At 42.4% G+C, this 13,739-nt stretch overlaps 1 protein-coding gene across 1 annotated transcript; it reads right to left on the reverse strand.

Moving 5' to 3' along the window:
- Window positions 1-1,731: 1,731 nt before the first annotated feature.
- On the reverse strand, window positions 1,732-7,658 carry adora1b (adenosine A1 receptor b). The gene is made up of 2 exons (XM_020089399.2): window positions 6,586-7,658; window positions 1,732-4,850 (listed from the first exon to the last, which is right to left on the reverse strand). Exons 1-2 carry the CDS (start codon window positions 6,924-6,926, stop codon window positions 4,070-4,072), a joined length of 1,122 nt encoding a protein of 373 aa, XP_019944958.1. The 5' UTR covers window positions 6,927-7,658; the 3' UTR covers window positions 1,732-4,069.
- Between the last annotated feature and the right edge of the window lie 6,081 nt (window positions 7,659-13,739).

Consider the following 13,739-nt stretch of genomic DNA (forward strand, 5'->3'; position numbering starts at 1 on the left):
TTGTCCGTTAGAGCTTCTGCTAATGTACAGAGCAAAATATTGACCTGAAACATGGTTGACATTGATCCAAATAGGGGTATTCACCAACGGAGACAAGGGCAGGTGTGGAGGTCACTTGCATCCTTGTTTTTACAATCCTCTGATTTCCAAAACACAAGATTACCACAACACAGGTTGTGAATTTTATTTAAAAATGTGAACAAAACAAATGCAAATAAACTCCAACATTTACTCTGAAAGTGTGATAGCTCCTCCCCTCATGATCTGCAGTTAATAGCCACATTAGCCCCAAGGACAGTAGGTTACCACAGGGAAAGGTCGCCTCTGCTCTATTAGAAATACACAGCACTAGTATTTCCTTTCCTCTTTTATTTGTAGTTCTTAATCTAGTCTCCTTCAACCTGGTATTTAATCCTGCCCTGAAACTTTGCATCTTTGCCCAGGAAACTGCACCAACATGATGAAAATAGCCTTACAGGCTGAATATGTAAAACGTTCCAGCAGTTGAACCTGACTATTGATTTGCATTGCTTTCTGGTCAGTTTTACATTGCATAATAATGCATTCAGGTTCAGTGTATTTTTCTTATGGATTCTGGACACCTTTCATGAGAAAGAGGTGACTGAAGTGAACAAATTGAAAGCTTGACTCAGATTACGTGCTCTCTCCAGGAAAATCTTACGTTGCCAGATTAAAGGAATTCATACACAGAGGAAAGAAATGAGCTGTCAGAGCTGTGACAACTCTCGACTGTCATCCAAGAGTTGCTCTCTGCATTATTGCACCGTGGTAATGAGAATTCTGACAGCGCTGCTGAGCTGCAGCAAGGTATCAATACAAAGTAAAGATATCCGGGGCCTTAAGTGTTGATTGCTTTGGAAAAAAAAAATAATTCAGGAAGTGCTGACTTGTAAAGAGGTATGAATGCGTAGGCCAATGACCGATATAGCATTCTGTTTTTCAAAATACCACCACGTAGGAGGGTGCCTGTATAAATGAATGTATCATCATGTATTAGCGTCGGGAAGTTGTTTTGTATGAAAAGCATTTATCTTAGACCTGCATTTACTTTTCTGCTTTATTCATTTGTTTCTTTTTTTCCTGTTGGGGACAGCAGAAATAAGCTGTAAACAACGACATGATACCACCTTTTAAGGTAGTATGGCATAACTGTTTCCAAACAGACACATAGCAACAACAGTATTAATTTTGGAGGCAATATTCATGGGCACCTGATGCAGCTAAGTCTAATGTTTTTATTGTCTGGCTCTTCATTTGCCAGATGCTTAAATTTCATCACCAGCCAGTAACAAAACAACTAGACTGCAACATTCACCCTAGCATGTGACTATGCAAATGGTTTAGTACATAAACAGGGAACTTGTATACATGGACTTCTGGCTGAGGGACTGTGTTTCTGTCTGTCTCTACATTTAATCTAAAATAAAGAAAGTTGCTAAGCAGAAAACCAAAGCAATGCAGATACATCACTTCAAGCAACCCCTTTAATGAGACCAACTGCTAACATTTGGAATAACAAGGAGTTGTTCTTTTGAAATGAGTGCACTCAGAATTGGTCACCCAGAAGTTATATTTATCACATTGGTTTCTCAGTGACATTGTTGTGTGAATCACAAGGGCGTCAGGTTATGGAAATGTTATGATTTGAGTCAAATTGTAATAAAATACATGAAAATCAGCTGAGACTTTTTCTGTGTAAAACAACTGTGCTGTGCTTTAAACCATAAAAAGTTTAATAAAGTCGTCATCACTGCGAGCAGTTACAGTGCAAGATTGACATCAACAAATAACTGGACATTCTGTATCTATATTTTTACCAGACCAAATTAAAACATTTTGTAACTAGAATGTTTATAGAAAACACAATCCAACATGGCATTCAGTAGAGTGGAACAGTCCCCTTAAATTCAATTGAGCCTCACACACTCAGAGATATCAGCCCCCAAAATGTGCCTGAAATTTTAAGTCAAGATCCATATATCATTCCCAAAGTGAAAGAAGCCCTATGTCGGACACCGATGTTAAAAAAGGTGTAAAATGTCCTGGATCTGCCCCCTTTATCCAGATCCACACTAAAATGTGATGTGTTCTTCTCTGACCCATACCACATCCTTTCACCAAGTTTTGTGGAAATGTGTTTAGTTGATTTTGTGTAATCTTGCTGACAAACAAACAAAGCAACCAGCTAACAAATGGACAGGGGTGAAAACATAACCTCTTTGGCAGAAGTAATCAGCATTATGTTTCTTAGCCCTGCGATTCGCTGGCAACCTGTCCAGGGGTGAACCCCACCTCTCGCCCAATGTTAGCTGTGATCGGCTCTAGCTACCCCCGCGACATTCAAAGTGGTAAAGATAATGGATGCATGGATTACATTTCTTTCAAAACATATTTGCTGTTGCAAACTAGATGTATATTAAGAAAATTCCAGGCAGACAGGTTTGGATTGTGTGCTCAGTCCTCATATTTGCTCCACAAGTCATTCATCAAGCTCAGAAATAACATAAAACAGTAAAACAAATATGCATTTTCCACTGTCCCATTGTAATCAATATTGTAAAGGTTACCTAGAAAAAGTATTAGCTATAGAAAGCACATGATTATCATACATTTATTCATCCACTGTTTTCCTCACATCTGTGATATGTACAGTCCACCTGGCTTGTATGATTTGTAGACAGGTGGTGTGGATTGAATCACGGTTTCAGTTGACACAGTCATTTCAGATATAAAAATGTTCCCTGCTCGTCCCTGACGGAAAGATGTTTTTCAAGACAGCAAGAGAAAATGTCTTACACAAGAGATTGTCACCCACTTAGGAGAACATCTGTGAAACCAGAGGTCGGAGTCTTCACAAGAGACAAAACAAAATGACTTTACATTCTCATACAGTCTTTTCTTTTCATGTCAGCAGCACTGACCATAGTTTAATCTCTACACGCTCCAGTTTGGCTGCATGCCAAAAAGAATTGAGCTTATAGTGTCATAAAGATACTCACAATCTTCAGGTTGTCCTTTCTAGTCCAGTCCATCTAATTGAAATACTGAATAAGGCCATGGAAGCCACTGTCTCTAGTGGTCAGTTGTGATAAGGTTATTATCAGTCCATGAGGGGGGGACACAAAAAGCAAAAGCCCGCTCATAGCACCAGCTGGCATGAAGGCTGGATAAACATGGGCTTTAAGTGCATCTTGTCTTTCTCCCCTGTGACTTGCTTTCGTCTTGCAGACATGAATTTCCTGCACGCAGCTTCTAAAAGGTTAGAACCTCCCATTGCCTCCAGCTGTTTGTTTCTTATCCCTGGCCACCTCCGTTTTAATGGATCCGTGCTGTTTGGTCGCTGAAGGACTCCGCTCCAGTGGGGAAGACTTATGGGAGAAAAAATCAGCACCGTCTATCAGCACATGCACGTGGCCTCGCTGCAGAGAAATCTATCCCATAGTGCTACTTGCTCTGCCATTGTTGTGCTATCAAGACCCTGAAGAATTGATGAGTATTCACAGCTGTGCTGCCACAGTCTCCTATTTACATTATTATTACATTCATGTTCTTCAGCCACTGTCAGTTGAAACATACACACAGTATTACAGTAGTAAGATGAACCTCTCTATATTGAACTCGTAAATGTTCGTTTTACAGCAAGTTTTGCTGTTTGATAATCTGATACTGAGCAACCACAATAACTTACATTGAACGTTTTGTAATGTTCACACCAAGATTCACCAAAAGGAACAAAACTGTTAAAGCTTTATATCTTCACTCTGTTACTAAGATAGACGATGTCACTGTCAATACAACTTCCATTATTGAGAGGTTTATAAATACCATTTTTGCCTTGTTTTTCTTTTCTCGCCAAACGTTCAGTAAATCCTCTCCTCCTGAGTTAAAGATAAATGACCTTCCTGTATTTATTATCCAAGTCGTTTCAGTCACTACAGCATCGTAGCGCTTCCGACTCCTCACTAGACTACATTAAGGTGAGGAGCGAGCCAATGCATGTGTACTGATCATTACTTTTTCAGCCCAGTAATCAGTTCCATCCCTTGGCTTAGACTGCGTTCTGCTCCAGGGGTGGATTTTCTTCAGGCTGCTGCAGTGGTTCGGTCCTCTGGTTCTGCTGCTGCTGCTCCGGTTGTTGCAGTCGATCCGACTTAGGGATTTCCTTCTGTGATGGCAGGGTCTGCAGTTGCTCGGTATTGAGCATCTCCTTCCTGTCGCTGGGCTGAATCTCCAAAGCTGGTGTGTCCTTGCAGCAGAGGTACTGCTGCCAGATTTTCCGGAAGGCTGTGCGGAACTTCTTGATGCGAAAAGCGTAGATGATTGGGTTGACAGCGGAGTTGCCGTGGGTGAGCAGGATGGCGATGTAGAGGAGGACTTTGGGGTTTTCGCATTTAGGGCAGAAGAGTGTGATGCAGTTGATGATGTGGAGGGGGAGCCAGCTGACAGCAAAGAGAAAAAGGACCAGAGCCAGGGATTTAGCAAGATTCAGCTCCTTGTCGTAGTACTTGTTGGGGTCAGAGTGGCTGGTGGTGAACTTCTTACTGTTCAGTTGCTTGTGGATCATGTAGAAGATCTCTGCATAGATAACCAACATGAGGAGGAGGGGCGGCAGCACGCAGCTGAAGAAGTTAAAATACACCATGTATTCCATGCTGATGACACTTTCAAACTTGCAGGTGATATTGAGGCTGGGGCCAATGGAGCCGTTCTGCTGAAGGGGCCTCAGGTTGTTCCAGCCAAACATGGGAGTGAGGCCCACGATAAAAGCCACCGTCCAGCATATCACCACCGCCAGCCCCGCTCGCCGAGGGGTCACCACCTGCTTGTACCTGCAGAAGCAAACAACACAGCCTCAAGTCAGCACTTTCTCTCACAGCACTGCCAGGAAGAGCAAGCCCTTTCTTCTTTCCTCATTTTTTGGCAGTGTCCTTGTATTGACAAAAAGCAAGTTTCAGAGGAAGAGCTATGATTTAAAGCACAAACCCCTGGACTCTCTACACAAAGCTTCTTGCAGCATATTTCCGCTTGAACAAGCCAGCCTCTGAAAACCCTTGTCAGTTAACCTTGCCATTTTCAGCTCTGCTGCTTTTCATACTTCTTTTGTTCAGAGGAAAACTGAATAATAGTTTGTAAAAGTCAATATCGTCTACTAATTTACTACAGCAACACAAAAAAATCCAAGCTGCAGTGTTTGGCATGCTACAACAGACATTGTTTGCAATGTTTATGGATAAGAAGCAGGGGGTAGAGGAAGGTCGAAGACGCAGAAGCACTAAAATCTTATCACCGCTTGTGACCGATGAATGACACATAGGGAGACTCAGCCATGTCTACAGCCAGAGAGGAAAACAGTTATCTGATCCAGCATGTATATGAAAAAAAGTATTCCTCTTGGATAGCGAATGGTTGATGTGTAATGTATCAATCATGTATTTAATTTATGTAATTATAAGGGAAACGCTGGTTCTGATAACCTCAGCTTTGTTTAAGTATAGCCTGAGGAAAAACCAAATGCTGCAATTTAGCTTGGCTGTCACAGGTTTAGTGTGCTGGATTATAGTATTGATTAGGGATGCATGTGTTGTGTCTATGTGTGAAGATCGTTTTTCACACTGAGCCTGGCCTGCTCGGAAAAAGATCAGATACTGATCTAACAGAGAGTATGTTAAAGAACATGAGAAATGCGCTTCATGAACTGAGAAGCTGATGTCTGATTTGATAACATGAGCAAGGCAACACTTTCACAGTGATGGAGCTTGTGGTGACACACACAGCTATAAGTGCTAAGCTGTTTTATTCAAAATTAAACTAAGAAGTCAAAAGGTAAAATGCACGATAAAAGTGCTATCATGTGCCTGGGAGAATAACTGGTGTCTTAGACATGAGATTAAAGTCTGAGGCCATCACAGACAATATTCCCAGACAATATATTCCCCCTCTTCTACTACAGGCTTATCTCTGGAGCCTTTCAGCTCCACTGCTCAGCTTTTTGTTTCAGCCTGGCATGAGAAACCACCGCTGGTGCTGTGCATCAGATACAGAAAGGGTAGCCTGAACAGCGTTGACAGCAAACCTGACCTCTTTTGTTTCCTCCAGAAACACAAGAAGATATTCGCGTGAACACAACTTCGCTCCCAAACCCCAAAATGTTCTAAATCTGTCACTATTGTACTCATCCACACATATTAGAGATCCTGAGGGGAGAGGCACAAATCAAAGCTGTTAGGTGATCAGCCATGTTCTGGTTAGCTGTCATGTCAGCACTGGTGAGTCAGATATATGAGCATGTAAAGGGACTGGCATCCTGTGAAGTGAAACAAGACCCATGAGGGAAGCAGTGCCTACAGCACAGGAGCTGTGTGTTACCTGCTGTGCGTGTATGACCTGCTGTGTGTGTGTGTGTGTGTGTGAGAGAGAGAGAGAGAGTGAGAGAGAGAGAAGGATACATTTGCTTGCAAATAAAATAATCATAATCAATTATCATCATCATCAGGATCATCTTTTCATGTGGCACATCCTTGTCGCTCCACACAATGTGCATGTGCTGTGAAACCCCCATATTACCTGGTCGGGATCTTGACCCTGAGATAGCGGTCAATTGCAATGGCCAGGAGGGCGAAGATTGAACTTTGAGTCAGCACCAGCACCGTGCACGCCACGAGCAGGCAGCTGTAGAAGTGAGTCTTAAGTTCGATGTTGATAGTGATGGCCAGGGGGATGACGAGGGCGCCCACCGCAATATCTGCCAGAGCCAGCGAGACGATGAAGCAAAACGTGTTATCTCGCAGCGACTTGTTAATTTTCACCGCCCAGACCACCATCACGTTCCCGATCACAGATGCGACAGCGATCACCACCTCCATCCCGATGTAGAACGCCTGCACTGGCAAAGGTGCTTCGGTCATCCTCGCAAAAAAGGCTTATGTCCTTGATGATGAGAATAAGATTGATTTCAGTGAAGCCAACTGTGCGCTTTTGTGCGTAAAACTGTTTTCCAAACGAGCTGTGCGTCCATCACTTCGGTTTGAAGTTGCATGTGGAAGAATCCGGTAATTGTTTTCAAGGGGATAAAAGCGTTAAGAAGCAGCATATCTGAGGATGAAGGCTTTTCTCTTTGCAGCAGGTGTTGAGGTCTGCATGCTGCTGTGAGGTGCGTCGCTCCTGCGTCTCTGCTCCCTGCGTGCGCCTCCGCTTCGCCGAATACACCTGCACTGTGCACCGAGGGCAGTGTCCGTCCCGTGCGCTCCAGCTCATTCAAAGGAGCGCTTTGTCTTCAGCTGCGGTTTAAGTCTTACAAAGCAGCTGTTTAGCAAAGCAAATGAGACATAGTGGAGAGAAGCGCGCACAGTTGCAGCTCCATGCACGCACAGGCAGGCGGGTACTTCCTCATTGTCTCTCCACCTTGGTGTGATCTCGGTAAGAACAATGATGCAGTTACCTGAAAAAGCAATATCACAATTTGTCTCCTCTGTTTGTTTGTTCCATTCAGAATTGCTGTCTGTGGGACATATAGGCATCCTCACTAATCCTGGTCCCGCTCGATATTTATCTATTTGCTGTGGTGGTGGGCGCCACAGCCTCATGTTCGATGCAGAAATATAAATACGTGCCGCCGGAGCCTTCTGCAGGACCGTCCCAAGGAAGTCAGGTAGTGCAGAGTTCACCTACTCCCACTTGTTTTCTCGCCTTTCTCCGAAACCCTTCACATGTTTGTGGACCTTGCTCTCTTTAGCATTTTTCAGATAAGAGGCAAGGCAGTAAAATGCCAGGCAGAACAATAATACTGATAAAGGTTTTAAAAATGGCAGCAACCATTGTGGCATATATAGTTTCTGAGTTAAGAAGGAATATGTCAACAGTGGTGCAATTGATTTGACAATTCACAGCCCACTTGTTTTCCTGATTTAGCCAATTACTTACACTTCATTTCATTCAATTCAAAACAACTGAGAGTAGAAAAACAGATATTCAGGTCAATCTAAATATATCTTCAAAGACCTCCACTCAGAGCTCGAAGTTGCCAAACTAATGGGAAATCTACAGCAAGGCTTGGAAACCTTACAAGTGATATAGACTTATTGATCAGCCAGGTCTGTGAAAAGGACATTTCTGCCTCTGTCTCTGACCATTCTGGAAGGACCCCAGTAACACATTAAGCCATCCCGTCGCTCCCTGAATAACCCTGAATCCATACTACTACGTTTTTGTTTGAAACTACATCAACTCTGCACTCTCCACAGTACCCCAGAATTTAGACAACACTGCTAGTTCCATTTTACTTGGAAAACATCATAGACACTCACAACTGCTTGCTGATTGGGTCTTTTCGTACATGACGTAACATTCGCTGACATGAATGCCTATCACATGACCCCCTTTCGTAAGAAAACAACCCACAGTACCCTCGAATAGCAGTGTAGAATGCAACATTGAGGATTAATCACAAGGGTTGCTGAATCTGTTGTCTTTGCTGACAGTCGTAAGTGAAGTTCTGCATTTTACAATGACACAACTACTTAAATGTGTAAGATATGAGCTATTATTCAGGCAGTTCAACAGCACTGGCATCTTAGGCCTTTTTCTGCTGGGGTTAAAGGTCAACAGCAGGCAGCAGCGTGAGCTCTGACCATGGCAGGATCTTTGATTTCACATCCAGGCAGGAATGACTGCTCTGGATGTTAAAGGGTCCCGGTGGTGAATGACTGTGCTCGCTCACGGTTACTCATGTAAGATGCAGGAAAGAGGAAGTCCAGAGTAGCTGCAGAACGTCTGCTTGTGATTCAGAGTGAGACAAAAACAAATGACAAAGTAGGGTGATACTGTTGTTGTGTGTTTACACCTGCAGGCACTATGATGGACGGCCAACAGTTAGCAGAAGCTCCAGTGAAGACATCTTCCATCTGTGGCCATTGTCACAGTCAGAGGCATCAGCATGAGGTATGAGGTCAGCCAATATGCGCAGAGGAAGAAGGCAGCCATATGGTCTTGTTGCAGTGATTGGCACAAGACCTGCTTTTGACAGTTTAATGAGCGTAACATTGTCTAAGCATAACACATGAAAAAACAATCATTATAGAGCAAATGGTGTGAGAAAACACACTTGGGCTAAAAATCAAGAGAAATATTTTGTGTTTTCACCTTAATTTAGGAATCAGTCTTTATGACAGCAACCGTTATATTGAGTCAAGCCTCGGGTTGAGAGTAGCACAGGGTTCTGGAAAGAGGATTACTCCATCATCTCAGACCGTTGTTTTCTCAATGTTCCTCCTTTTAGCAGCTTAGAGACTCAGAGCCGGGAGCACGGTCATGCTCTACACAGAGAGAAGCCAACCTCATGATGCTGTTTGTGCTTGTTCGGAGTCAGTGCAACCTGACAATGTGAAAGAAGTAAAACTATCCCAAAATAACTTCATCCCAGCAACCCTGAAGTTCTTCTATGGCAAACAATTCACTTACAATAGCTGCCTTGTTCACAGATCCTGGAGATAAGGAAATGCTTCAATAAATGTTTGTCAGAATTTGCCACTCAGGGCTGTGAGGCCAGTGAAGTGCAGTGTCATCAGTTTTATGAGACAGATTCTACAGTTCAGTGCTCTTTTCCGACTGAGCCCAGAATCAAAGAAGTTTCAGCAACTATACAAATTCACAATTTATGTGTGGCCTTCAAAAAAAACAACACATCTCAGCGTTTTTGATGTGTGAAAAAGACGCTGTTAGGTTATTAGGTTAACTGGTTAACAGTCTTCATTGAACCTCTATCATCCAGGAAGATTACATTGAATTCCCTCTAATGGGCACAGGCACAGTGTGAAATCCTGACAGCTTGTAACGCACATCAACCTTAGTATACTAACATATACAGCACAATTTACACGAAGGCCTCAACTGCCTGGGCGGAGAAACCAAGCACTGAGCCATGTCCGTATTCAAATGAGAAAAGATCACATAGTGTCCTCCTCCCTAGTGTCTTTGCTGAACTGGCTTGAAGAACAATATTGCTCAGTCATTAGAAAAAAGACCCACAGTGGACGGATGAACATTATTAAAACCGACCAAGGCTTGGGACCTCGTCCTATTAGCCAGGACTCCTTCCAGGAAAACAGTTTAAACATATCAAATTAGCTCGGAGGCATTGAGGAATAAAGGTGCAGCGTTATTATACGGGACACTGCAGGGAAAAAAACAACACAAGATGGATAGCCTTGAATCTGTTGTTTAGAAAACCTTCCATGGAAATCTCAGATAGGGGGAATGTGAGAGCACTCAAGCTTTCATGCAATCCTTGGACAATCCAACAAGCACCTGATAGCTGCTAAACTAATACGGCTGCTGGTCCTCTGTAATTTACATGGACAGTGGCACATAAGATAAATAACAGATTTGTTCCAAAGCATATTAATCTTTTCCATACTAATTCTTTTCTCAAACAAACAGCAATTCATTCACCTTATTTCTTCTACACAGTTAGAATAAATTGCTCTAAAATTAATGGTGGATATCATCATCTGCACACACAAGTGAGAACAAGAATAATAGATTTCAGTGCTGAACAGAGGACTGCATGGAAAGAGACATTACTCATCTCATTCCAGGACAAAATCATTTTTGGATTCTATTCGAAATGATCCAGACTCAAAAGAATAATAAATACATATGGCTACTATGGGGTACACCTCCGTATACTGAGGAAAGTAATGTTTTGATTTTTCAACCGTGTGGGCACATGTTGGTGTAAGAGCTCCTCTCAGCGCTGCCAGCTGGCCGCTCCACATCGTCTCACCTGCTCATGGCCCATAATGTGTCTGGGAAATTAAGCACTACACTTGCTTGAAGCTTGAGGGTGAAAATGAAAAATGTCAACAGCTAGTAAACATTCTGAAGAGACAGTCTGCCTTTTCTTTGAGCTCCAGGAGGTTGCTCCTTTCTGAGGTGGCTGGCAATGAAAATCCTGTGTTCATGGTGTCCATGGGGCTGAGAGGGGCACTTGGTATGTGTTGCTAAGCAATGCAATTATTTTACTCCATCCTGATGAAAACACCAGGTGTACATAAGCTCATAGAAGTGCATGTGCATGAAAGTGAACTGCACAGTTTGAGTCAGTTTCAGGGATTGAAAATATGGTCATCCTCCAATAGAGGCTACCGGCAGCTATTTAGCTTAGCATAGCACTGGAAGTGTGGGGGCAAAACAGCTAGCCTGGTGACAAAATCCACTGACCAGGATTGCTCAAAAACTACTGAACTGATTTCCATGAGATTTTGTGGAGGGGTGGGCTATGACCCATGCGGGATAATCTTGATGTTTAAGGGGTTGGTATTGATGAGTTTGTGTGATTCATTGCATATCCAGGTAAAAAACAGAATCTAGTGCATTTAAATGTGGTTTTATATTGGTGTAGGTTTTTTTTGCCACTATATGGTAAAAAATATGGGCTAGAAACTGGGAACTACCCCCAATATGTAGCTGAGAAATATAATGTGGCCTTGGCTATGAGGCCTTGGCAGAGGTATGTGCTCTACTGAATGTAATCCTAGTTCATACTTAAACCAAATACTTTATTATTTAGAAATCACATACACCCATGAGCACACATACTAATACAGAACCTACATAGGGTGCAATATCTCTATCACACACCATACAATATCAACAAAGCCATCAAGGACAATTGAACAATCAACCTTCTGGTTTGTGGAGCTGGCCCCAAGTATAGCTATGGTCACTTAATTGCTAGGGATTACACAAGCAAGATGGTAATTAGTGAGTTCTGTAGGTGTTGTGGTAGGCAGATTTCTGTTTATATGACTTTATGCCAAAGTTTCAATTTTCTCATCTAACTTTTCAGAATATTCCTTTAACAATATCAGTACTGTAAAATATTTTCATGCTAGCATGCAATATATCTGTCTGTATGTTATGTCTGTACATATTCAGGTATGTTGCTTCAAGATTATTTGTTCTCTTTTTGAAGGTTTCCTCAGTTGGACATACAGTAACAGGGGATACCCAATTGTGTTTCCTTCCCTGTGTGCTTGTGTGTGTGTGCTAAAATGTGAAGAGGAGGGCCACTCCAAATGAAAAGCTAAACCCAAAACCCAAGCTCCCTCATGCAGCTCTGTGGGGAGGGCATCTCTACGTCATCCAACTCTATGCCCCAAATAAGATTACGGTGCATAAAATACTGAGCCTCTGAAATGTTCTACTGTATCTCCCATGGCGCCGCTCTACATCCATCTGCACACAGAAAACCAGACGACACAGTGTCACTTTTATGATTCTATCAAAATCTTAAAGTAAAATGTGTAAGACAGTCATACCTTGCATGTTGAGACTTTCAATATTCAGTGAGCATTGCACTGAGCTGCTGCTCCCACAGATGATTTTACTGTAGCCTGCAAACCTATGATAGATTGCATACAGAGCTATTCGTAGTTGCTCAGTCCTATTTTTCATATCGCTTAAATCTGCCCCTGTGTCAGGTACAGCCGATGCTAACAATGTAGAGAAGATTTATGATAAGTTTCAATTTCTCCTCATGGCTGCGCACATATCGAAAGGGGTCTAGATAATGAGGAGGAATATTTAATGTCTTTTTCCAACATGTGCTCCTGTTACTGCTGCATAACAATAATTGGAAGCACTTTAAAACCAGCATGTACACTAACATACCGCCCATGATCACAGCTTAGATGTGAAATATTGATGCTTTATGTTATATCAGCTGTTGATTACAATTTTCAAATTTGTCAACAAAGACGATAATTAGGGGGAGTACAATGTGTAATGTCATGTACTGCATAGGCGCTGCATAAACAAGTCTCACAATAAAATTAGATCACTTTGAATTCAGAGGAAGCGAGAGGAATAAAGCTAGACCTGAATAATTGTAACTTTCAAAACACAAGTCAGCATTTCCCTTTGAAATCAGACTCTTGTTCTTCAGTTCAACAGCACTGAACCTGCGCTCAGTGCAGAATATGGAGGCAGTACAAAGGAAACTGGTGGAGATCCAGCGAAAGAGAGGGATAATATAATTAGTTTGAGGAGTAGGAGAGAGGCATCGGTTAGGACCAGATAGACGAGAGTGCAGATGAAAGGAAATGGAGGGAGAGGTGGAAAAATGTGTCCTAATGACAAAACTCTGAATCTAATCTGTTTTTAGAGGTGTGGTCAATCCAATCAAATGACTTCCTGTGGCCTCTTGTGCATTTATCTCTTCCGAATGTGTCTTTAAAGCCACGTCCGTTGTCGGACCACTTTGCTGTGATGTTACTTTGAAAAGACTCTTTGCAAAACTGGGTCCTGAGGAGCAAAAAGAAAACTGGGTCAAACGTGTAGTTTTGGTTCTCTGTGATGCTCCAGCTCCTCTTTCATGTCGGGTCGGTGATTTTGGAGGTTGTCAGGATCCAGTGTTGTAAAAGACAGGATCAATAATAAAGTCTAATTCTACAACAGAGTACATCAAGAGGCTCCACTATTCAGTATGCAGTCTGTGTGAGAAAGACTGTTTGAATTGTGGATGTTCGTTCCCATTGCTCTAATGCAAAATTAAATTGGGTTGGGACCAGGGATTGGTCCAAGTCTATCATGCACAACAGTTTGGCTGCCACTAATCAGACGCTGACAGGCGATGGGGAATGATGCATCATATGCAAACATATTCTCGTTGCTGCTGATTAGACGAGTTGGACACATTTTAATTCCCTAAATTATTCTGA

The sequence above is a fragment of the Paralichthys olivaceus genome, chromosome 6 (genome assembly GCF_024713975.1).
Source record: "Paralichthys olivaceus isolate ysfri-2021 chromosome 6, ASM2471397v2, whole genome shotgun sequence".
Taxonomy (NCBI): Eukaryota; Metazoa; Chordata; class Actinopteri; order Pleuronectiformes; family Paralichthyidae; genus Paralichthys; species Paralichthys olivaceus.